The sequence below is a fragment of the Heterobasidion irregulare genome (genome assembly GCF_000320585.1).
Source record: "Heterobasidion irregulare TC 32-1 unplaced genomic scaffold scaffold_10, whole genome shotgun sequence".
NCBI lineage: Eukaryota > Fungi > Basidiomycota > Agaricomycetes > Russulales > Bondarzewiaceae > Heterobasidion > Heterobasidion irregulare.
In genome coordinates this window covers 237,197-252,664 of record NW_009258206.1, presented here as the reverse complement: position 1 = coordinate 252,664, position 15,468 = coordinate 237,197, and the positions used below count along the sequence as shown (strand labels likewise).

Here is a 15,468-nt window from a genome sequence, read left to right as displayed (position 1 = left end):
ATATGCTATATGCAGCCTTGTAGACCCTTGTCTATTAGTACAGTGGTTAATACTATGATATGCAGCACACAATCATCATTACTATTAATATTACAATTTTTAGCACTATTTATATTGTTTATTGCCTTGTTATACAGAAGATGCTCAAACTTGGTGTTTTCCTCTAGCTATTAGGCTGTGGAAAAGACAGTCATATTGGTATGTGGTGCTAGAATGATATATTTGCCTACCATATAGGAAATATATGCATTAAGCATATTAAGATCACCTCCAATAATCTTGTGCTTATTTATATATAGGCATGCCATACATATACTCTTGTCCCCACCCTCTACCTCACTAGTGGCTATTTAGAAAACCCCTCTCTCTTATTGGATCTTGATTATTCATAATTATGTTTTTAATCAAATTTGCAAATTAAGGTAGCATTGTCTATACTAGTAGAGTCCCATTGGATATTACACTCAATCATAGTTTTACACATTCTTAGTCTAAATTGTGTAGTGCCATAATTTATTTTTATCCTATATAAAGTGTATTATTGATTTTCCATTGGTTTATTATCTTCTTAGCTGGTGTTTGAACTAAATTCTGAAAGACCTGACTTTTTAGGTATTTATTAACCTATTTATTTATTAGATAAAGGAAAGATAAATGTTAAATAAAATCAGAGATGTTGAGGTTGCCTATATTATGTCTACTGATTTTGATTACCAAGTCTATATATTAGACCTTGTGGCTTAGTGGCTAGAGCATCTGTTCTGGGTGCTTGCATATATGAGGTTGTTGGTTCAATTCTGGCAGAAGGCAAGTTTGTTATAAGGTGTATTCTGTGTTTAGGTATTGAACTAGTGCTCTAATAGACATGACTCTATAAGAAGTCTATGAGAACTGTGATGCTTGATTTATTATGATTTTTCCGAAATTTCAAGTTATAATCAATCCTAATAACTCCTGATTTAGGTTAATTATGTCTAATTAGAACAAGTTTAGAGGGGGGGTAAGCTAAAAATGTCTAATCCTAATCATTCTTAATTATGCATAAATAGAACTAATTAGAGCTTAATACAAGGGAGTGGTTTTCCAGATGTTATAAGAAGCTTAGGCACATGGTGTGTATATATCCCTCTTGGCCTAAACAAAGATTCTTTTTCCCATCCTAAGAAAAATTCCAACCAAGACACCACATAATATATGCTATGAAAGAAGAGGAAGGAGTTAATGAAGAATATCAAGAAGAAGGCAAATAAAGAGTAGCCCATATCTAACAAATGATGATAGGGCTTAGTATTGAAAAAATTAAAGAAGTTTACACCTTTAGTAAATTAAAGAATTTTCAAAGACTATCCTTTTAGTAGTGGATGAGGAGAGGAGGATTTTTGTAGGAAATAGGTACACTCTTCTAGCTAGCAAAGTTGCTGACCAAGAGCATGGACATCCAGATATATTGTATCTCTTGGAAATGAAATCACATAGTGCACCATCACTCCAGATTAAGACAATACTCATTGGCAAGAATTGAAAAGCTGTTACTCAGGCTCTGGTCAACAGCAGAGCCACAAGAATATTCATACATCCCCGTTTTGTGCAAATACATCAGATTAGAACCCAAAAGACCCTGGCACCTATATTAGTCAATATGGTAATAAGCATGCACTCACTCTAGGGTCTAAAAGAGGTATTTATGAAGCTTTGAGAGAGACCAAACAGTTCTAGACAAGTACCAAAGACACCAACTTGTACTGGATATGGTCAGTCCCTATATAAATGACTCAAAGCCACCAAACAACATTTGGCAGCACTTGGGTCAGTTTGTACACATGTTACATACTTATCATAACCACACAAGAGTCATCAAAGGAGCCTTTTGATATTCTATTATGGGATTGGGATTAGACAGCCCATTTGGCTGATGTTATCTGTACCTGGTCAGTCTTTATTACTTATTGTCCCAACTTCCATATATTTAGTCAAACACAATCTTGCACTATTACTTGGCTATCCAAGTTATATGTTTACTATTTCTTTCTTTTCATTGGTGCTCCAGCACCTGTTTCTGATACCTATGCTCAGATGATAGATCCCAAACATTTGGGATTTTGTCATCACTAATAGACTTTTACCTTATTATCTTTGGAACCCATATGGACATTTTTCCTACCTTTTTATCTTCACTATTTGCTGTGACTTGGTGCCTGTTCAGGACTTACTCTCATTTCTCACTTGATATTTTACTTAGAGGCTCAGTTTACTATAAAAACCTATATATAACTCTGGAATAAACCAGCTTTTGTATCTAATAGTTTAGAACTTATTTGCACTCATCTCAACCATTAAAATCATCATCGACTTTTGAAAACTTGCTATCCTCATCATTTGGCCTCATCTGCATTTGTACTTGCCTCTTTGCTTGTACCTCTCATCTTTCCTTATATATTGTCAGAGTCACATGTGGCTCTTGAAGCACATAGTTGTCAGTTGCAACACTACCTTATCATTACTGACCAAATCCCTAATATGACTGACTGAATATTTAGCCAGTGTTTGGCACAGTCCCAAAACTATTTGGACACTATAATCTTACACTCTCTATTGCTTCTCAGTGTGCCTTTGATTTCTAAAGTCATTACTAACAATTCCTTGTATATTAGATACTAGCTCCAGCATCCCTGCTCTAAAGGCTGTTTTGGTATTATGCTCAGCACTTAGAAATGCCTCTAGAATATCAATGGTCCAAAACACAGAGTTTAAAGGAGGGCCTATTACAAAATTTACAGAACTAAACCTACAAGTTCTAGGCAAAAAAAAGGGATACACACCAAATCAGCTAAATTCTACATAGCCAAATAGGAAAAGAAAACATCATTTTAGAAACCAACTAGTTATTGGAACATAACCTTGAAGTCAATTGGTATGCCTATGGCCTACACTTCACTTGATGCCCACCCTCCTACCAAATAAAAGAAGGACAGGTAAAATCTCAAAGAGCTATGAAGAAACTAGGATGTCAATACCCAGAAATATGGCACATGGTGATAGTACTACAAAAGAGTGACTACTCAATCCTATGTTGAGCGCAGTGACAACGAAGCGACTGGCACAGAGGAAGTGCCCAAAAGAAGCTCTATAACAACAGGACTGTGGTCCAGAGGGTAAGAGTCTAAGTAGATACAAAGAACAGAGGGGAGCACACCTGTGGTCCAGAGGGTAAGACTCTGAGAAAAGAATCACCCTCGGACCACGGGTATTTAAGCTACACAGAACAATAAGAAATGAAATAGGAAGGTATGACATCAACGGGTCATTACATGTGAAACATCTTACAAAGCGGTCAAAAGCTCCACCTGGAGCTTGGTCCGGAGTGTCAATGACATCACACCGGACCGCCTCAACTGGCTAACCCGGTGAAACAACTGAGACAAGGTGAAAACAAAGTAAGATAGTCCAAATGGAGAAAGAAAGCAATATACCCGCTCTGGGAACGGCTATAGGGCCGCTCCCAGCTGTAGAGGCGAGTAATCAATGAGTCCCAAAGGTGGCACCCATGTGGCATGGATGCTACACCAACCAGAACGGCCACAAACAACACACCCTCCTGATTGCACGCCTTTACAGCATCCAAAACACCCTCCTAATGCAGCAGATCCTCTAGTCCCATCAAACTGCAGCAAATCTTCACCTTCTCAGGTGGAACAGCCTTCGTCAGGATGTCTGCAGCGTTGTCCGCAGTACAAACGTAGGCTGGCGCAATTACACCAGCCTCTACCTGGTCCCTCAGCCAAAAGAAACGAAGATTGAGATGCTTCATGCGCCCATGGTGCTCTGGATTCTTGCTAACTGCAACAGCCGACTGGTTATCGACACGGAGAATTGATGGCTCAGACAGGGAGTAGCCAAGCTCAGTCAGCAAATTGCGCATCCAGATGATCTCCCGGCCCGCATCGACAGCAGCAATGAATTCTGCCTCTGTGGTCGACTGTGCAACGAGTTCCTGAAGCTTGGAGCTCCAGCTGATTGCTCCAGAGCCAATGCGCAACACATATCCACTGGTCGACCGTCCGTTGTCCGGGTTGCCTACATGATCAGCATCACAGAACAAGGTAAAGAGCTCCTTGGAGTCGGTGGGACCATAGACGAGTCGATAATCCAGGGTGCCTCTCAGATAGCGAAACAGATGCTTCACAGCCTTCCAGTGTGCAATCCCAGGATTCGAGTTGAAACGGCATAGGACAGAGACCGTGTGGGCGATGTCAGGACGAGTGGCGAGTGCAAGGAACAGCAGGGAACCGACAGCAGAGATGTAGGGAACCTTCTTCATGTACTCCTTGTCCTCAGTTGATACAGGAGCCATGGAGACAGAGAGATTGGTGCCAGGGACCATGGGAGTGTTCACAGGGGTCGAGTCAGCCTGTCCGTAACGCTCCAGCATGTCTAGGATGTATTGGTGCTGGGAGAGCATCAGGCGACGATTGGGGCGATCCCTGGCAATCTCTATACCAAGAAGAGTGGTGGTGGGCCCCAAATCGTGAAGCTTAAACGACCTAGAGAGCTCAATGACAAGATCATCGAGCAGGGACAAGGAATTTGACGCAAAAGTGCAGTCATCCACAAAGACAGGCAGAATGACCTTGACCTGATCCTTGGCATAGACATAGATGCTATTGTCAGAGTAGATTGCCTTAAATCCCATGCGCTCCAGTACCGCCTTGAGCTTCTGTGTACCACAGCTGACTCGCCTGCTTCAACCCATATAAGCCCTTCATCAAGCGGCACACCATCTCAGGTCCTCCCTGCTCAAATCCTTCAGGCTGCTCCATGTACACCACAGTGTCCAGATCGCCATTGATGAACGCATGGGAGATGTCCACAGAGCACAAGTGAAAGTCCTCGAGGGCAGAGAGAGCAAGGATGGTGCAAATGGCTGCAAACTTGGCTGTGGGGGCGAATGTCTTGAAGTAATCAAACCCAGGGCACTGACTGAAGCCCTTGGCGACAAGACGAGCCTTGTAGCGCTCGACAGAGCCATCCGTGTTGTGCTTCACCTTGAAAACCTAACGAGAACCGATTGCCTTGCAGCCCTCAGGGAGTGGAACAATGTCCCAGGTGCGATTCCGAGCATGAGCCTTCATCTCTTCCTCTGCCGCCTTCTGCTACTCATCTGCATCAGGGCGCTTCATTGCCTGACAATACGTCGAGGGCTCAGCCTTTTCAGCACCAGAGGTGAACAGGGCATGCTCGACTTCAGCCAGAAATGTGTCCTCAACAATGGGTTCCATTTCTGCCTCTCCAGAAGCATCAGGGACGTCCTCAGCAGTGTCCGAATGAGCATCATTGTCTGCAGACAGTGTCCTAACCTTCTACCATTCCCCAGGAGCACGACGAGTGCAAGTGGAGCGTCGAGTAACAGATGGGCCTGGTTCAGGGGTAGCAGAGCGATTCCTGGAGCGCGTTCTAAGAGCAGGAGGTGGCACTGGAATGACAGGAGGGGGAGCATCAGGAGGGACAACGACAGGAGCAAGAGGTGGAGGAGGTGCTGGGTCTGCCACAGGATGATCCTGATCGATGGGAGCATCTTCCTGGTAACCAGCAGGAGGAGGAGCATCTGCTTCCCCCCCCAGAACCAGCACCGGATCAACATCTGCATCCCAAAGACTGAACAGAGACAAAGGAGGAGGGGTGGCAGACTGGGTGTTAGCATCAAAGTTGCGAGTGCCAGGAAAGAATCGCTCATCAAAGTCTGCCCTTTCCGAAATGATGACCTTCCGAGTCCCAGGATTGTAAAACTTCCACGTCTTGTAGCCATCAGGATACCCAATAAACACGCACTTCTCTATATGCGATCCAAATCCATCTCTTTTGTCTCTCTGCACATGCACATAAGCCAAGCAGCCCCAGACCCGCAAGTGCAAAACATCCGGCTTCTTCCCATGGACCATCTCAAATGGCGTCTTGCCCTTCAGGGTAGACGTCCAGAGTCGATTCCAGATGTGCACATAAGCAGCCAGAGCCTCACCCCAGAAAACAAGCGGCAAATGCGATTCAGAGAGCATGGCAATGAGGGCCTCCATGATAGTGCGATTGGCATGCTCTGCCACGCCGTTCTGCTGTGGCCAATTGCGCGCCGTGTGCCTCCTAGTGATCCCATGCTCCAAACAAAACGAGTCCCAGGCATTGGACATGTACTCTCCTCCCTTGTCATCCTGCAAAGCCAAAATGCGCTCTCCAGTCAAGTTCTCCACATAGGCCTTGTAGCGCTTGAAAGCCTCAAACACGTCGCTCTTCAAGCGCAGGACATAGACCACCTTGAGCTTGGTGAACTCATCAATGAAGGTGATCCAGTAGCGCATTCCAGAGTGAGTGGCAACAGGGAGAGGACCATGGAGATTAGAGTGGACGAGTTCAAGCGGTTTGGAGGTCACAGAGCCAGTGGAGGGGAAGGGGTGAGCGTGCATCTTGCCAGAGAGACAGGGCTCGCACACAGGGTCAGGCTGCACATCTGAATCAAGCTGTAGACCAGTAACGAGACGTTCCTTCACCATCTTCTGCACTCCAGCATGGTGGTGATAGCAGAGACGACGATGCCACAGGGACAAGTCAAGAGGGAGAGTAGAAGTGGCACCAGCAGACTGCAAAACAACGGTGGATGTGGTCCCTTGAAGATATGCGTTATTGGAACCATCAGGAACAATCGCCATGAACCACACTGCACCGTCCCGGGAGAAATGCATTGAAGATCCTTCTATTAGCACAGAGACGTGCTTGTGCTGAGTCAAATACAGCACAGACAGGAGATTACAACCGAGATCAGGGACATGCAGGACGTTTGAGAACTCCACAGACTACGCCCTCTTGCCTCCAACAACCGGATTGAACACCACAGTCCCAACACCAGCAGAATAGATGACAGACGAGTCTGCAAGACGAATGGGGACAACAAAGGGACGATAGTGGCAAAGCCAGTGGCGATGGGGCGTCATATAAGAGGTCGCACCTGTGTCCGCATTCCAATCAAGGTCAGTGACGAGTGAGGGGGCTGTGGATGAAGGGGATGGAGCAGGGGAACGAAAACTTGCATTGCCTGCAAACTGCATGGGACCAGAGGCTTCAGGGGCCTGAACCGAGTGGGCCTGCTGTGGCTTGGACTTCTTCAGCTCCTCATTGATCCTCTTGAAGCACCTGTCATCAGTATGGCCAGTGGCACCACAGAAGTCGCACTTGTACTGCTTTCTGGGTGGCCTAGAACGTCTGTAGGAGGTGGAGGAAGAGGTGGAGGACGAAGGAAAGGATGCCACAAGGGCCTGTGCAGAGTCTGTGGGATCTGAACGACGCGCACGGTTCAAATCCTTGCGCCTGAACGCGTCCTTGAGCTTGGAACGAGACAAGACGTCCATGAAACTGAGGGAGGAGCAGAAGGTGTCAAACTCAGAGGGGAGAGACCACAAGAGGGCCATGCAAGTGAGCTCCTCATCCTGCTTCTTGAGATCGAAGCCAGAGTCGTGGAGGTTCTTCAGGACGCGCATAGACTCGTCCACACGATGAATGAGGGACTGGAGGGACTCATTGTTGCGCTTCTTGATCGAAAAGAGGTCCTCCATCGCATTGAAACACGATCCAGCAGACTTCTTATTGAACTGCTCCTCTAGTTTGGTCCAAATGGCAATGGGGTCGTCCTCAATGCCATCCAAGATGCCTCTGAACTGCTCCTTAACTGAAAGTAAGAGCGCACTAGTAGCCTTCTGAGCATTCCTCTTCCACTCTGCCACCTCTCTTGGGTCAGCAGGCTTCTCCTTCGTGCCAACAGGGGCTGTCTCATCACCAGAGACCAGAATCCACAGGCCTTTGAGACGAAGCCAGGCCTTGATCTCCTTAGACCAGGAAGGATAGTTGCGATTATTGAGAGGGGAGACAGAAGGGAGAGCGAATGAGGGGTCAGACATAGTGTGGCACGAGTGGCACAAGGAGGGAATGGTATTGGAAGCGATGTGGGACGATGGGAAAGGCAGGGAAAGCAATAGGGAAGATGTGGCAGCAATGGGGTGTGGCCAGAAAGGAGTGGCACAGCAGAGAAGAGACCAGAAAGTGTCGATAAAGCAATGTAGAGCAAAGTCGCTAGAGCGCAGGGCCCATAACCTGTTGAGCGCAGTGACAACGAAGCAACTGGCACAGAGGGAGTGCCCAAAAGAAGCTCTATAACAACAGGACTGTGGTCCAGAGGGTAAGAGTCTAAGTAGATACAAAGAACAGAGGGGAGCGCACCTGTGGTCCAGAGGGTAAGAGTCTGAGAAAAGAATCACCCTCGGACCACGGGTATTTAAGCTACACAGAACAATAAGAAATGAAATAGGAAGGTATGACATCAACGGGTCATTACATGTGAAACATCTTACAAAGCGGTCAAAAGCTCCACCTAGAGCTTGGTCCGGAGTGTCAATGACATCACACCGGACCGCCTCAACTGGCTAACCCGGTGAAACAACTGAAACAAGGTGAGACAAGGTGAAAACAAAGTGAGACAGTCCAAATGGAGAAAGAAAGCAATATACCCGCTCTGGGAATGGCTGTAGGGCCGCTCCCAGCTGTAGAGGCGAGTAATCAATGAGTCCCAAAGGTGGCACCCATGTGGCATGGATGCTACACCAACCAGAACGGCCACAAACAATATCCTATTGCAGAAACCAGAAAAAGGACAGCTTGGCCAGAAAGTGGGAAACACTATAGTATCACATCCACAGATAATACCTAAAATCCAGGGTTCACAATCCAAAGGTGAAACTCAGGATACCTTAGAACCCAAGCCAAACTTTATATAGTACTGATATGGGCTAAAAAGGATACTTAAGAGAATGGTATTTGACTATTGGCACTTTCCTCCGTGAATCTAGACAAGGATGGAGTTTATCTTGTTGAATGTCTTAACACAGGAATACTTGAAGCCCTCAAATTATACAATGATAACAAAGAAGAATTTGACATCTATCATACCAAAACTATGGAATCCTTTATGGCCAATATACCAGCTTAGAAGAAGGAACCTATTAAAGCAGTGATAGGCAAACAAATAAAACACACCAACTCTCAACAACTAGTGGAGGAAGCCATGAAAGGCAAACCCAAATTATTCTTTGAAAAATTAGTTCCAAAGGAATACTAGGTTTTTAAAGGACAAAAGCCAGGAAAATTACTACTGAAAAGGCCTTGGAATCACAAAATTAAACTCAAGGATAGAATGGACCACTTGCTCAGACCAAAAATCCATAGTCTCAGCCTAATAGAACAAATGGAACTCAAGAAATTTATTGATGAAAACTTAAAGAAAGGATTTATATAGGAATCCAAATCATATCTAGCATCTTTCTTCTTTATAAAAAAAGGAGAATGAAAGTATGACTGGTAATAGACTATTGTAAGCTCAACAAGATAACCATCAAGAACAAGTACCCACTGCCAATTATTCAAGAACTACTAGACATCTTAACAGAGGCAATAATATTCTCACTTGTAGATATCAACACAGGATACAACAATATGCTTATGGACAAAGCAAGCATATACAAGACAGCTTTCATCACAAATCTAGGAATATACAAACCCTTAGTCATGTACTTTGGCCTAACCAACTCTTCAGTGACATTCCAAACAATGATGAATATCCTATTCAAAGACCTTATCTATATAGAAAAAGTAGCCATCTATATGGACAATATTCTGGTGTTCTCCAAGACCATGAATAAACATGTCAAGACAATGTGACAGGTATTCCAGATCCTACAAGACAATGATCTATACTTGCAACCATCAAAATGCCACTTCCACAAAAAAAAAATCAATTTTCTCAGATATATCATATCTTATGGACATCTAGAAATAGACCCTGTCAAAGTGGTTGGTATCATAGACTGGCCAACACCTACTAAAGTCAAGGAGGTCCAATTAGTTTTAGGATTCTGTAACTTTTATTGCAGATTTATCAAGGATTACTCAAAAATAGCTAGGCCACTATGTGAGTTGACACAAAAGGAACACAGTTGGGATTGGACAACCATATATGAAGAAGCATTCCAAATCCTCAAAAAGACATTCATAGAATCTCTAGTATTTGTCATGCTGGACACCAAAGAACCCTTCCATATTGAATACAATGCCTCTGATTCCACTACTGGAGCAGTATTATCACAAGTCACCTCTAACAGAAGATGGCACCCTTGTACCTATATTTCCAAATCACTCTCTATAATAGAATGCAACTATTCTATCTATAACAAAGAGTTGCTAGCAGTTATTTAAGCATTTGAAGCTTAGTAATACTATCTAGAAGGCTTGGTGGCCTCTCTTCCTCTTATATTTTGAATACAAATTGATGCACAAGGTGGGAACCATAAATAAATCTAACAGTCTGTCATAGTGTCTAGACTATGAAAAAGGAGTGGAATTTGACAATTTAGGTAAAACACTCTTGGAACCCAAACTTTTTAATCAAACAGAAGGAATAGATTAGAAGCCTTTTATGGAAATCAATGCAATTGTCATAAAAGACAGTCTAGACCCTTACTTGCTACTTTATGTCAGAGCAACTAGATGAGGAGACATTACTATTATTGATAAAGACCTTGAGAAATATATTATTGAAGCAAACTAGAAAGACAAATGGTTAATCAAAACCTTAAACAAAGTCAAGACACTAGGTCCTTACAGCATAAAGAAAGGACTATAAGAATGGTATAACAAAGAATAACTTATTCTATACAAAGGAAAAATCTATGTCCCTCAAAATAAACAACTTTGTTGAGAAATAATTAAAATAAACTATGACAATTTAGTTATAGGACAACCTTGACAAAGAAGAATACTAGCTGTAGTAGGACAAGAATCCACTTGGGCTGGAATATCAAACATAGTTTACTAATATATAAAAGAATGTGCAATATGCCAATTTACAAAAAATAACACATATCTTACTATGGTACTACTTCAACTAATAGAAATTCTGGAAAGACCATTTGGAACAATCACTATGGATTTTATTACTAACCTCCCTGAATCCAATGGATTTGACTCACTATATATAGTAACTGACAGATTTGCCAAGATAGTGGTTATTATACCTTATCTGAAGGCTATTGACTTAGACAGAACAGCCAAGATCCTACTGGAAAACACCTGGAGGTGATATGGATTATCCAATAAAATCATATTGGACAGAGAAACTCAATTTGCTTTAAAAGTAGTGCAAGCCCTGCTTAAAGAATTTGGGATTCAATCTGTATTAAGCACAGCTTATCATCCACAAACCAATGGCACCACTAAATGGATAAATCAAGAATTGGAACAATATCTAAGAGCCTTTTGCAGCTTCTTACAAGATGACTAGGCAACAATGATTCCCTATATGGAGTATGCCCACAATGTGTACTAGCATTTAGCCACAAAGAAATCTCCATTCAAACTTTTATATGAATATCAACCTAGGGTATATCCAGTGATTATAGGAAACATGAATATTCCCATAGCTAATGCCCAACTTGAAGCTCTATAACATGCTAGAAAGGAAGCACAAGCCAACCTTGAAATTGCAGCTGAAGCTATGAGGATACAACATGACCATTTTGGAACAGAACTACTACCTTTCAAGAAAGGAAACCAAGTATGGCTAGATGGAAAGAACATCCACACTAACCATCACTTAAAGAAACTGAGACCTAAGCAATTTGGGCCATTTGAAATTATTAACACCACTAAAACTATTAATTTCAAGCTAAAACTGCCCAATAGCTAGAAGCACATTCATGATGTTTTACATTCTAGTCAACTCATGTTCTACAATAGAACAAAGTCTATGGCCCCAACTATCCCAAACCAGCCTCTAACCTAATTAAAGAGCAAGAAGAATTTGAAGTTAAAACAATTATTAGAGCTTAATGCTTTGGATAATGGAAGATACTATAATACCTGATCAAATGGAAGGACTATCCTGAATCAGACAACTTATAGGAAGCAGCAGCAAATATCACCAATGCCATCATAGATTTTTATCACAAACATTCTTATATGGTAAAAGAAATGGTAGCATTAATCTTAGCCTTAATAATCAAACTAGAATACAATAGGGCTGTTGAAGAAGATCAGATCGAAAAGAAGCTTTGGAAGCATCCAATTAAAAAAATGCTTCTATCCACTAGATTAGAAATTCTCCAGATTATAGAAGCAATTGACAAAAGAATAATACAGTTAAAGAGACAATCATTAACTCTATAGCCAACCATATCAGGATCAATAATTGATGATCAAGGAACATAATTGGAAAATTCTAATATAGGCTTATCTTGATTGATACTGATAAGCAGGCACCTACTCTAGGGTCCAAGAAGGGTATTGAAGCTTTAGAAAGAGATTAAATAGCTATAGACAGGTACTGAAGATGCCAACTCATACTGATCATGGTTAGTCTCTACCTGAATGACTGCTACCAAACAATGTTTAGCAGCACTTGGATTAGTTCACACACACATCATGTACTTAATATGACTATATAGGAGTTATTGAAGGATCCTTATGATGTGCTATTATGAGATTGAGATTAGACAGCCTTTTTGGCTAATGTTATCTGTACCCAGACAGTTTTTATCACTTATTGTTCTGACTTCCATATGTTTGGTCAAATGCAATCATGCACCATTGCTTGGCCATCCAAGTTATATATTTAATTTTTTTCCTTTTTATTGGCCCTTCAGTACCTATTCCTGCTACCTATGCTCAGATAATGGATCTCAAATATTTGGGATTTTGTCATTGCTGATAGACTTCTACTTTATCACCTTTGAAACCTATATAGACATTTCTCTTATTTTCTTATCTTTGCTATTTGCTAGGTCTTGGTGTCTGTTCAGTACTTACTCTTATTTCCTATTGAATATTTACTTAGAGGCTCTATTTACTATATACACTTACATATACCCTCCAGTCTTCTTGATGACCCTGAACAAGTTATCCAGGATTATAAGGCTGGTTGACCACTTTCAACACCACCCCTAGCACTCCCTTCTATATCCACATTTATAACCCTTGTTAGTAATGGCCCCACCTTTCCTATCATTATTGACATACCCACCCTCTAATCTTTGATAATATCTATTGTGGAGGACTGGTGTGATAAAGCTCATGCTTCTAAAGCTGTCTGGCCCCCACTCCCTATATTCACTCCTTTTCCCCCCACAATCCCTTTTCCTGAAACATGATACTGTTGGGAGTATAGTCACACCAGCCATCTCCTTATCGAATGCCCTATCACATGTATCAGACAAAGAATGGACATCACAGTGCATAACTTCTTGTGTGACTATGACATGCATTAGGAAGCAGTTATTTACCTTAACAGTAGAAGTGACTAAGCAAAGGTAAGAAGACCTTGACTAAGTGGCTAATACATGCTAATAGTAATAAACCCTCTAGATATCTTACCAATCTAACATATGTCTTGCAAGCATAAATGGTAGTAGAATACTAAGCATAGCACTTATAGATGGGTATTTGCAAGCTGGCATTGTTCAGTGGTCTGGATACAAGACACTGACTATATATACCTGCTCTGTTTCTAGCCAATCTGATGTTCCTAGCTGCTTTGAATCTGGCAGACCTTATAATGGGCTTATTTCATGGAACACTCAATTGCAGTCCTTCCAATAATTGAGATACCTAGAGCTTTTCTATATTTCAGGACCCCATAATCTGGCAGACCCATGGTAAAGCTATTGCCATTGTCATGTCATATTTACCTAGTATCTTTGGTTAGCCACCCTATAACCCTGCCAAGAAGATTAACAGTGGGTATAAAGCAGTAAAATATTTGACTTGAATTTATAGGCTTGAGCCAACTCTTTTCTATAGGATACTTCCAGCAATCTTTTGGCAGCACTTTTGTAAGTTAGTAGTAGGGATTCATATTGTGCACTAGTATCACATCTCATACATAGAACTCAAATAAGTATTCCATCTTCTCATAAAATTCTTGGAGGACTTTGAGCTCCTTTACTATCAGTGTTATACCAGCCAACTTTATTTCTGCCACCAGAGCATCTATGCTTTGTGTTATTTTGCTTGACATGTTATACATTGTGGACCTTTAGAATATATCACATAATTTACAATAGAATGGATAATAGGTAATATTAGTAGTAAGATCAAACAATATTCAAATCCTTATATAAACCTCTCTTAGCATGACATACATCAAGCTCAAGTTAATGTTTCAAAGACCATAGTACTAGACCTTGACAGTGACTAGAAGCATCTACCATATCAGACATATAAGGTTGGGGATGTGTTTGTACTTTTTTGGGCTAGGGATTCATGTGGTATCAGGAAAAACATAAATGGTTAATTAGATCTAAGATACCTATTATTATATATAATCTTTATAATTCATTAATTTCTTCTAAAAACTTTACCTCTATTATCTAGCTAAAACTAATTTAGAATCAATTTAGCATGCTCATAATCTGCAATTAATGCATTGTCAGAAAGCAAAGCTAGGACTTCTAATTTTAAGTTAATATAAGCTAATCTTTAGTTAAAAAGCTGGAATAGCTTTATTTGATGGTCCCAAAAAGAAAAAGCACAAAATTATGATAATATCTGATATTACAAAGGTAAACTAGACTAGACAATGGTGGAATAAAGAATGGTAAGACAAGACAGAACTATATTTATTGTGTATGAGCATGGATGCAGAAAATAAGTGGCAGCAAGAGAAGATAAGCCCATGCTCATCTTATGCAAGTGTGAGTAGAGATATTCAGCAGTAGGAAAACAAAATAAGCCTGCACTTGTCTTATACAAGTGTGGATAGAGGTAGAAGGTAGTGGTGAGAGAAGTCAAGTGGGAACTTGTTTTATAAGAGTGTGGGCAAAGATAGGTAATAGTGGTGAAAGAATATAAGCCTAGCTTGTCTTATGCAAATATGAGTGGAAGTAGATGGCAGCAGCAGGAGAATACAATATTTCACTTGTCTTGTATTAGTGTGGTCAGAGCTAAGTGTTGGCAGTGAGAAAAAATCAGCCTACACTTGTCTTATATAAGCATAGGCAGAGGTTGGAGATAGTGAGGGCATAAGCATGGGCAGAGCTGGGTAATGGCAGCAAAAGATAAGCATAGGCAAAGCTGGGCAGTAGCAGCAAGAAATGAGTGTAGATAGGGATTAAAGGCAGCAGTAAGAGAATATGAGCCTGCACTTGTATTGTGTGAGTGTAGGTGAAGCTAGGCAGTGGCAGTAAGAGAAGATTGGCCCACACTTATCTTAAATGAGAACAGGCACAGGTAGGAGGTAGTATCAAGAAGGTATGGGCCCACACTTGTCTTGTGCAAGCATGGGCAAAGATAGGCATTGGCAATGAGAGAGGATGGGCTCAGGCTTATCTTGTGAAAATATGGGCACATGTAGGATGCTAAGGCAAGGGAATGTAAGCCCATACTTGT

General features: G+C 41.6%; 3 protein-coding genes across 3 annotated transcripts; 1 reads left to right on the top strand and 2 right to left on the bottom strand.

The window, feature by feature from the left end:
* Positions 1-3,065: 3,065 nt before the first annotated feature.
* On the bottom strand, positions 3,066-3,374 carry HETIRDRAFT_326669 (uncharacterized protein; the record flags this gene model as incomplete). The annotated part of the gene is made up of 3 exons (XM_009552325.1): positions 3,066-3,138; positions 3,194-3,253; positions 3,325-3,374. The coding sequence occupies 3 exons, from the start codon at positions 3,372-3,374 to the stop codon at positions 3,066-3,068; spliced, it is 183 nt and encodes a 60-aa protein (XP_009550620.1).
* A 3,978-nt stretch (positions 3,375-7,352) lies between these two features.
* Positions 7,353-7,937, bottom strand: HETIRDRAFT_52675 (uncharacterized protein; the record flags this gene model as incomplete). Its single annotated transcript, XM_009552212.1, has 1 exon — positions 7,353-7,937. A coding segment is annotated over one exon (585 nt), but the record flags the coding sequence as incomplete, so codon positions are not given.
* Positions 7,938-10,032: 2,095 nt separating this feature from the next.
* On the top strand, positions 10,033-10,284 carry HETIRDRAFT_327390 (uncharacterized protein; the record flags this gene model as incomplete). The annotated part of the gene is made up of 1 exon (XM_009552324.1): positions 10,033-10,284. A coding segment is annotated over one exon (252 nt), but the record flags the coding sequence as incomplete, so codon positions are not given.
* Between the last annotated feature and the right edge of the window lie 5,184 nt (positions 10,285-15,468).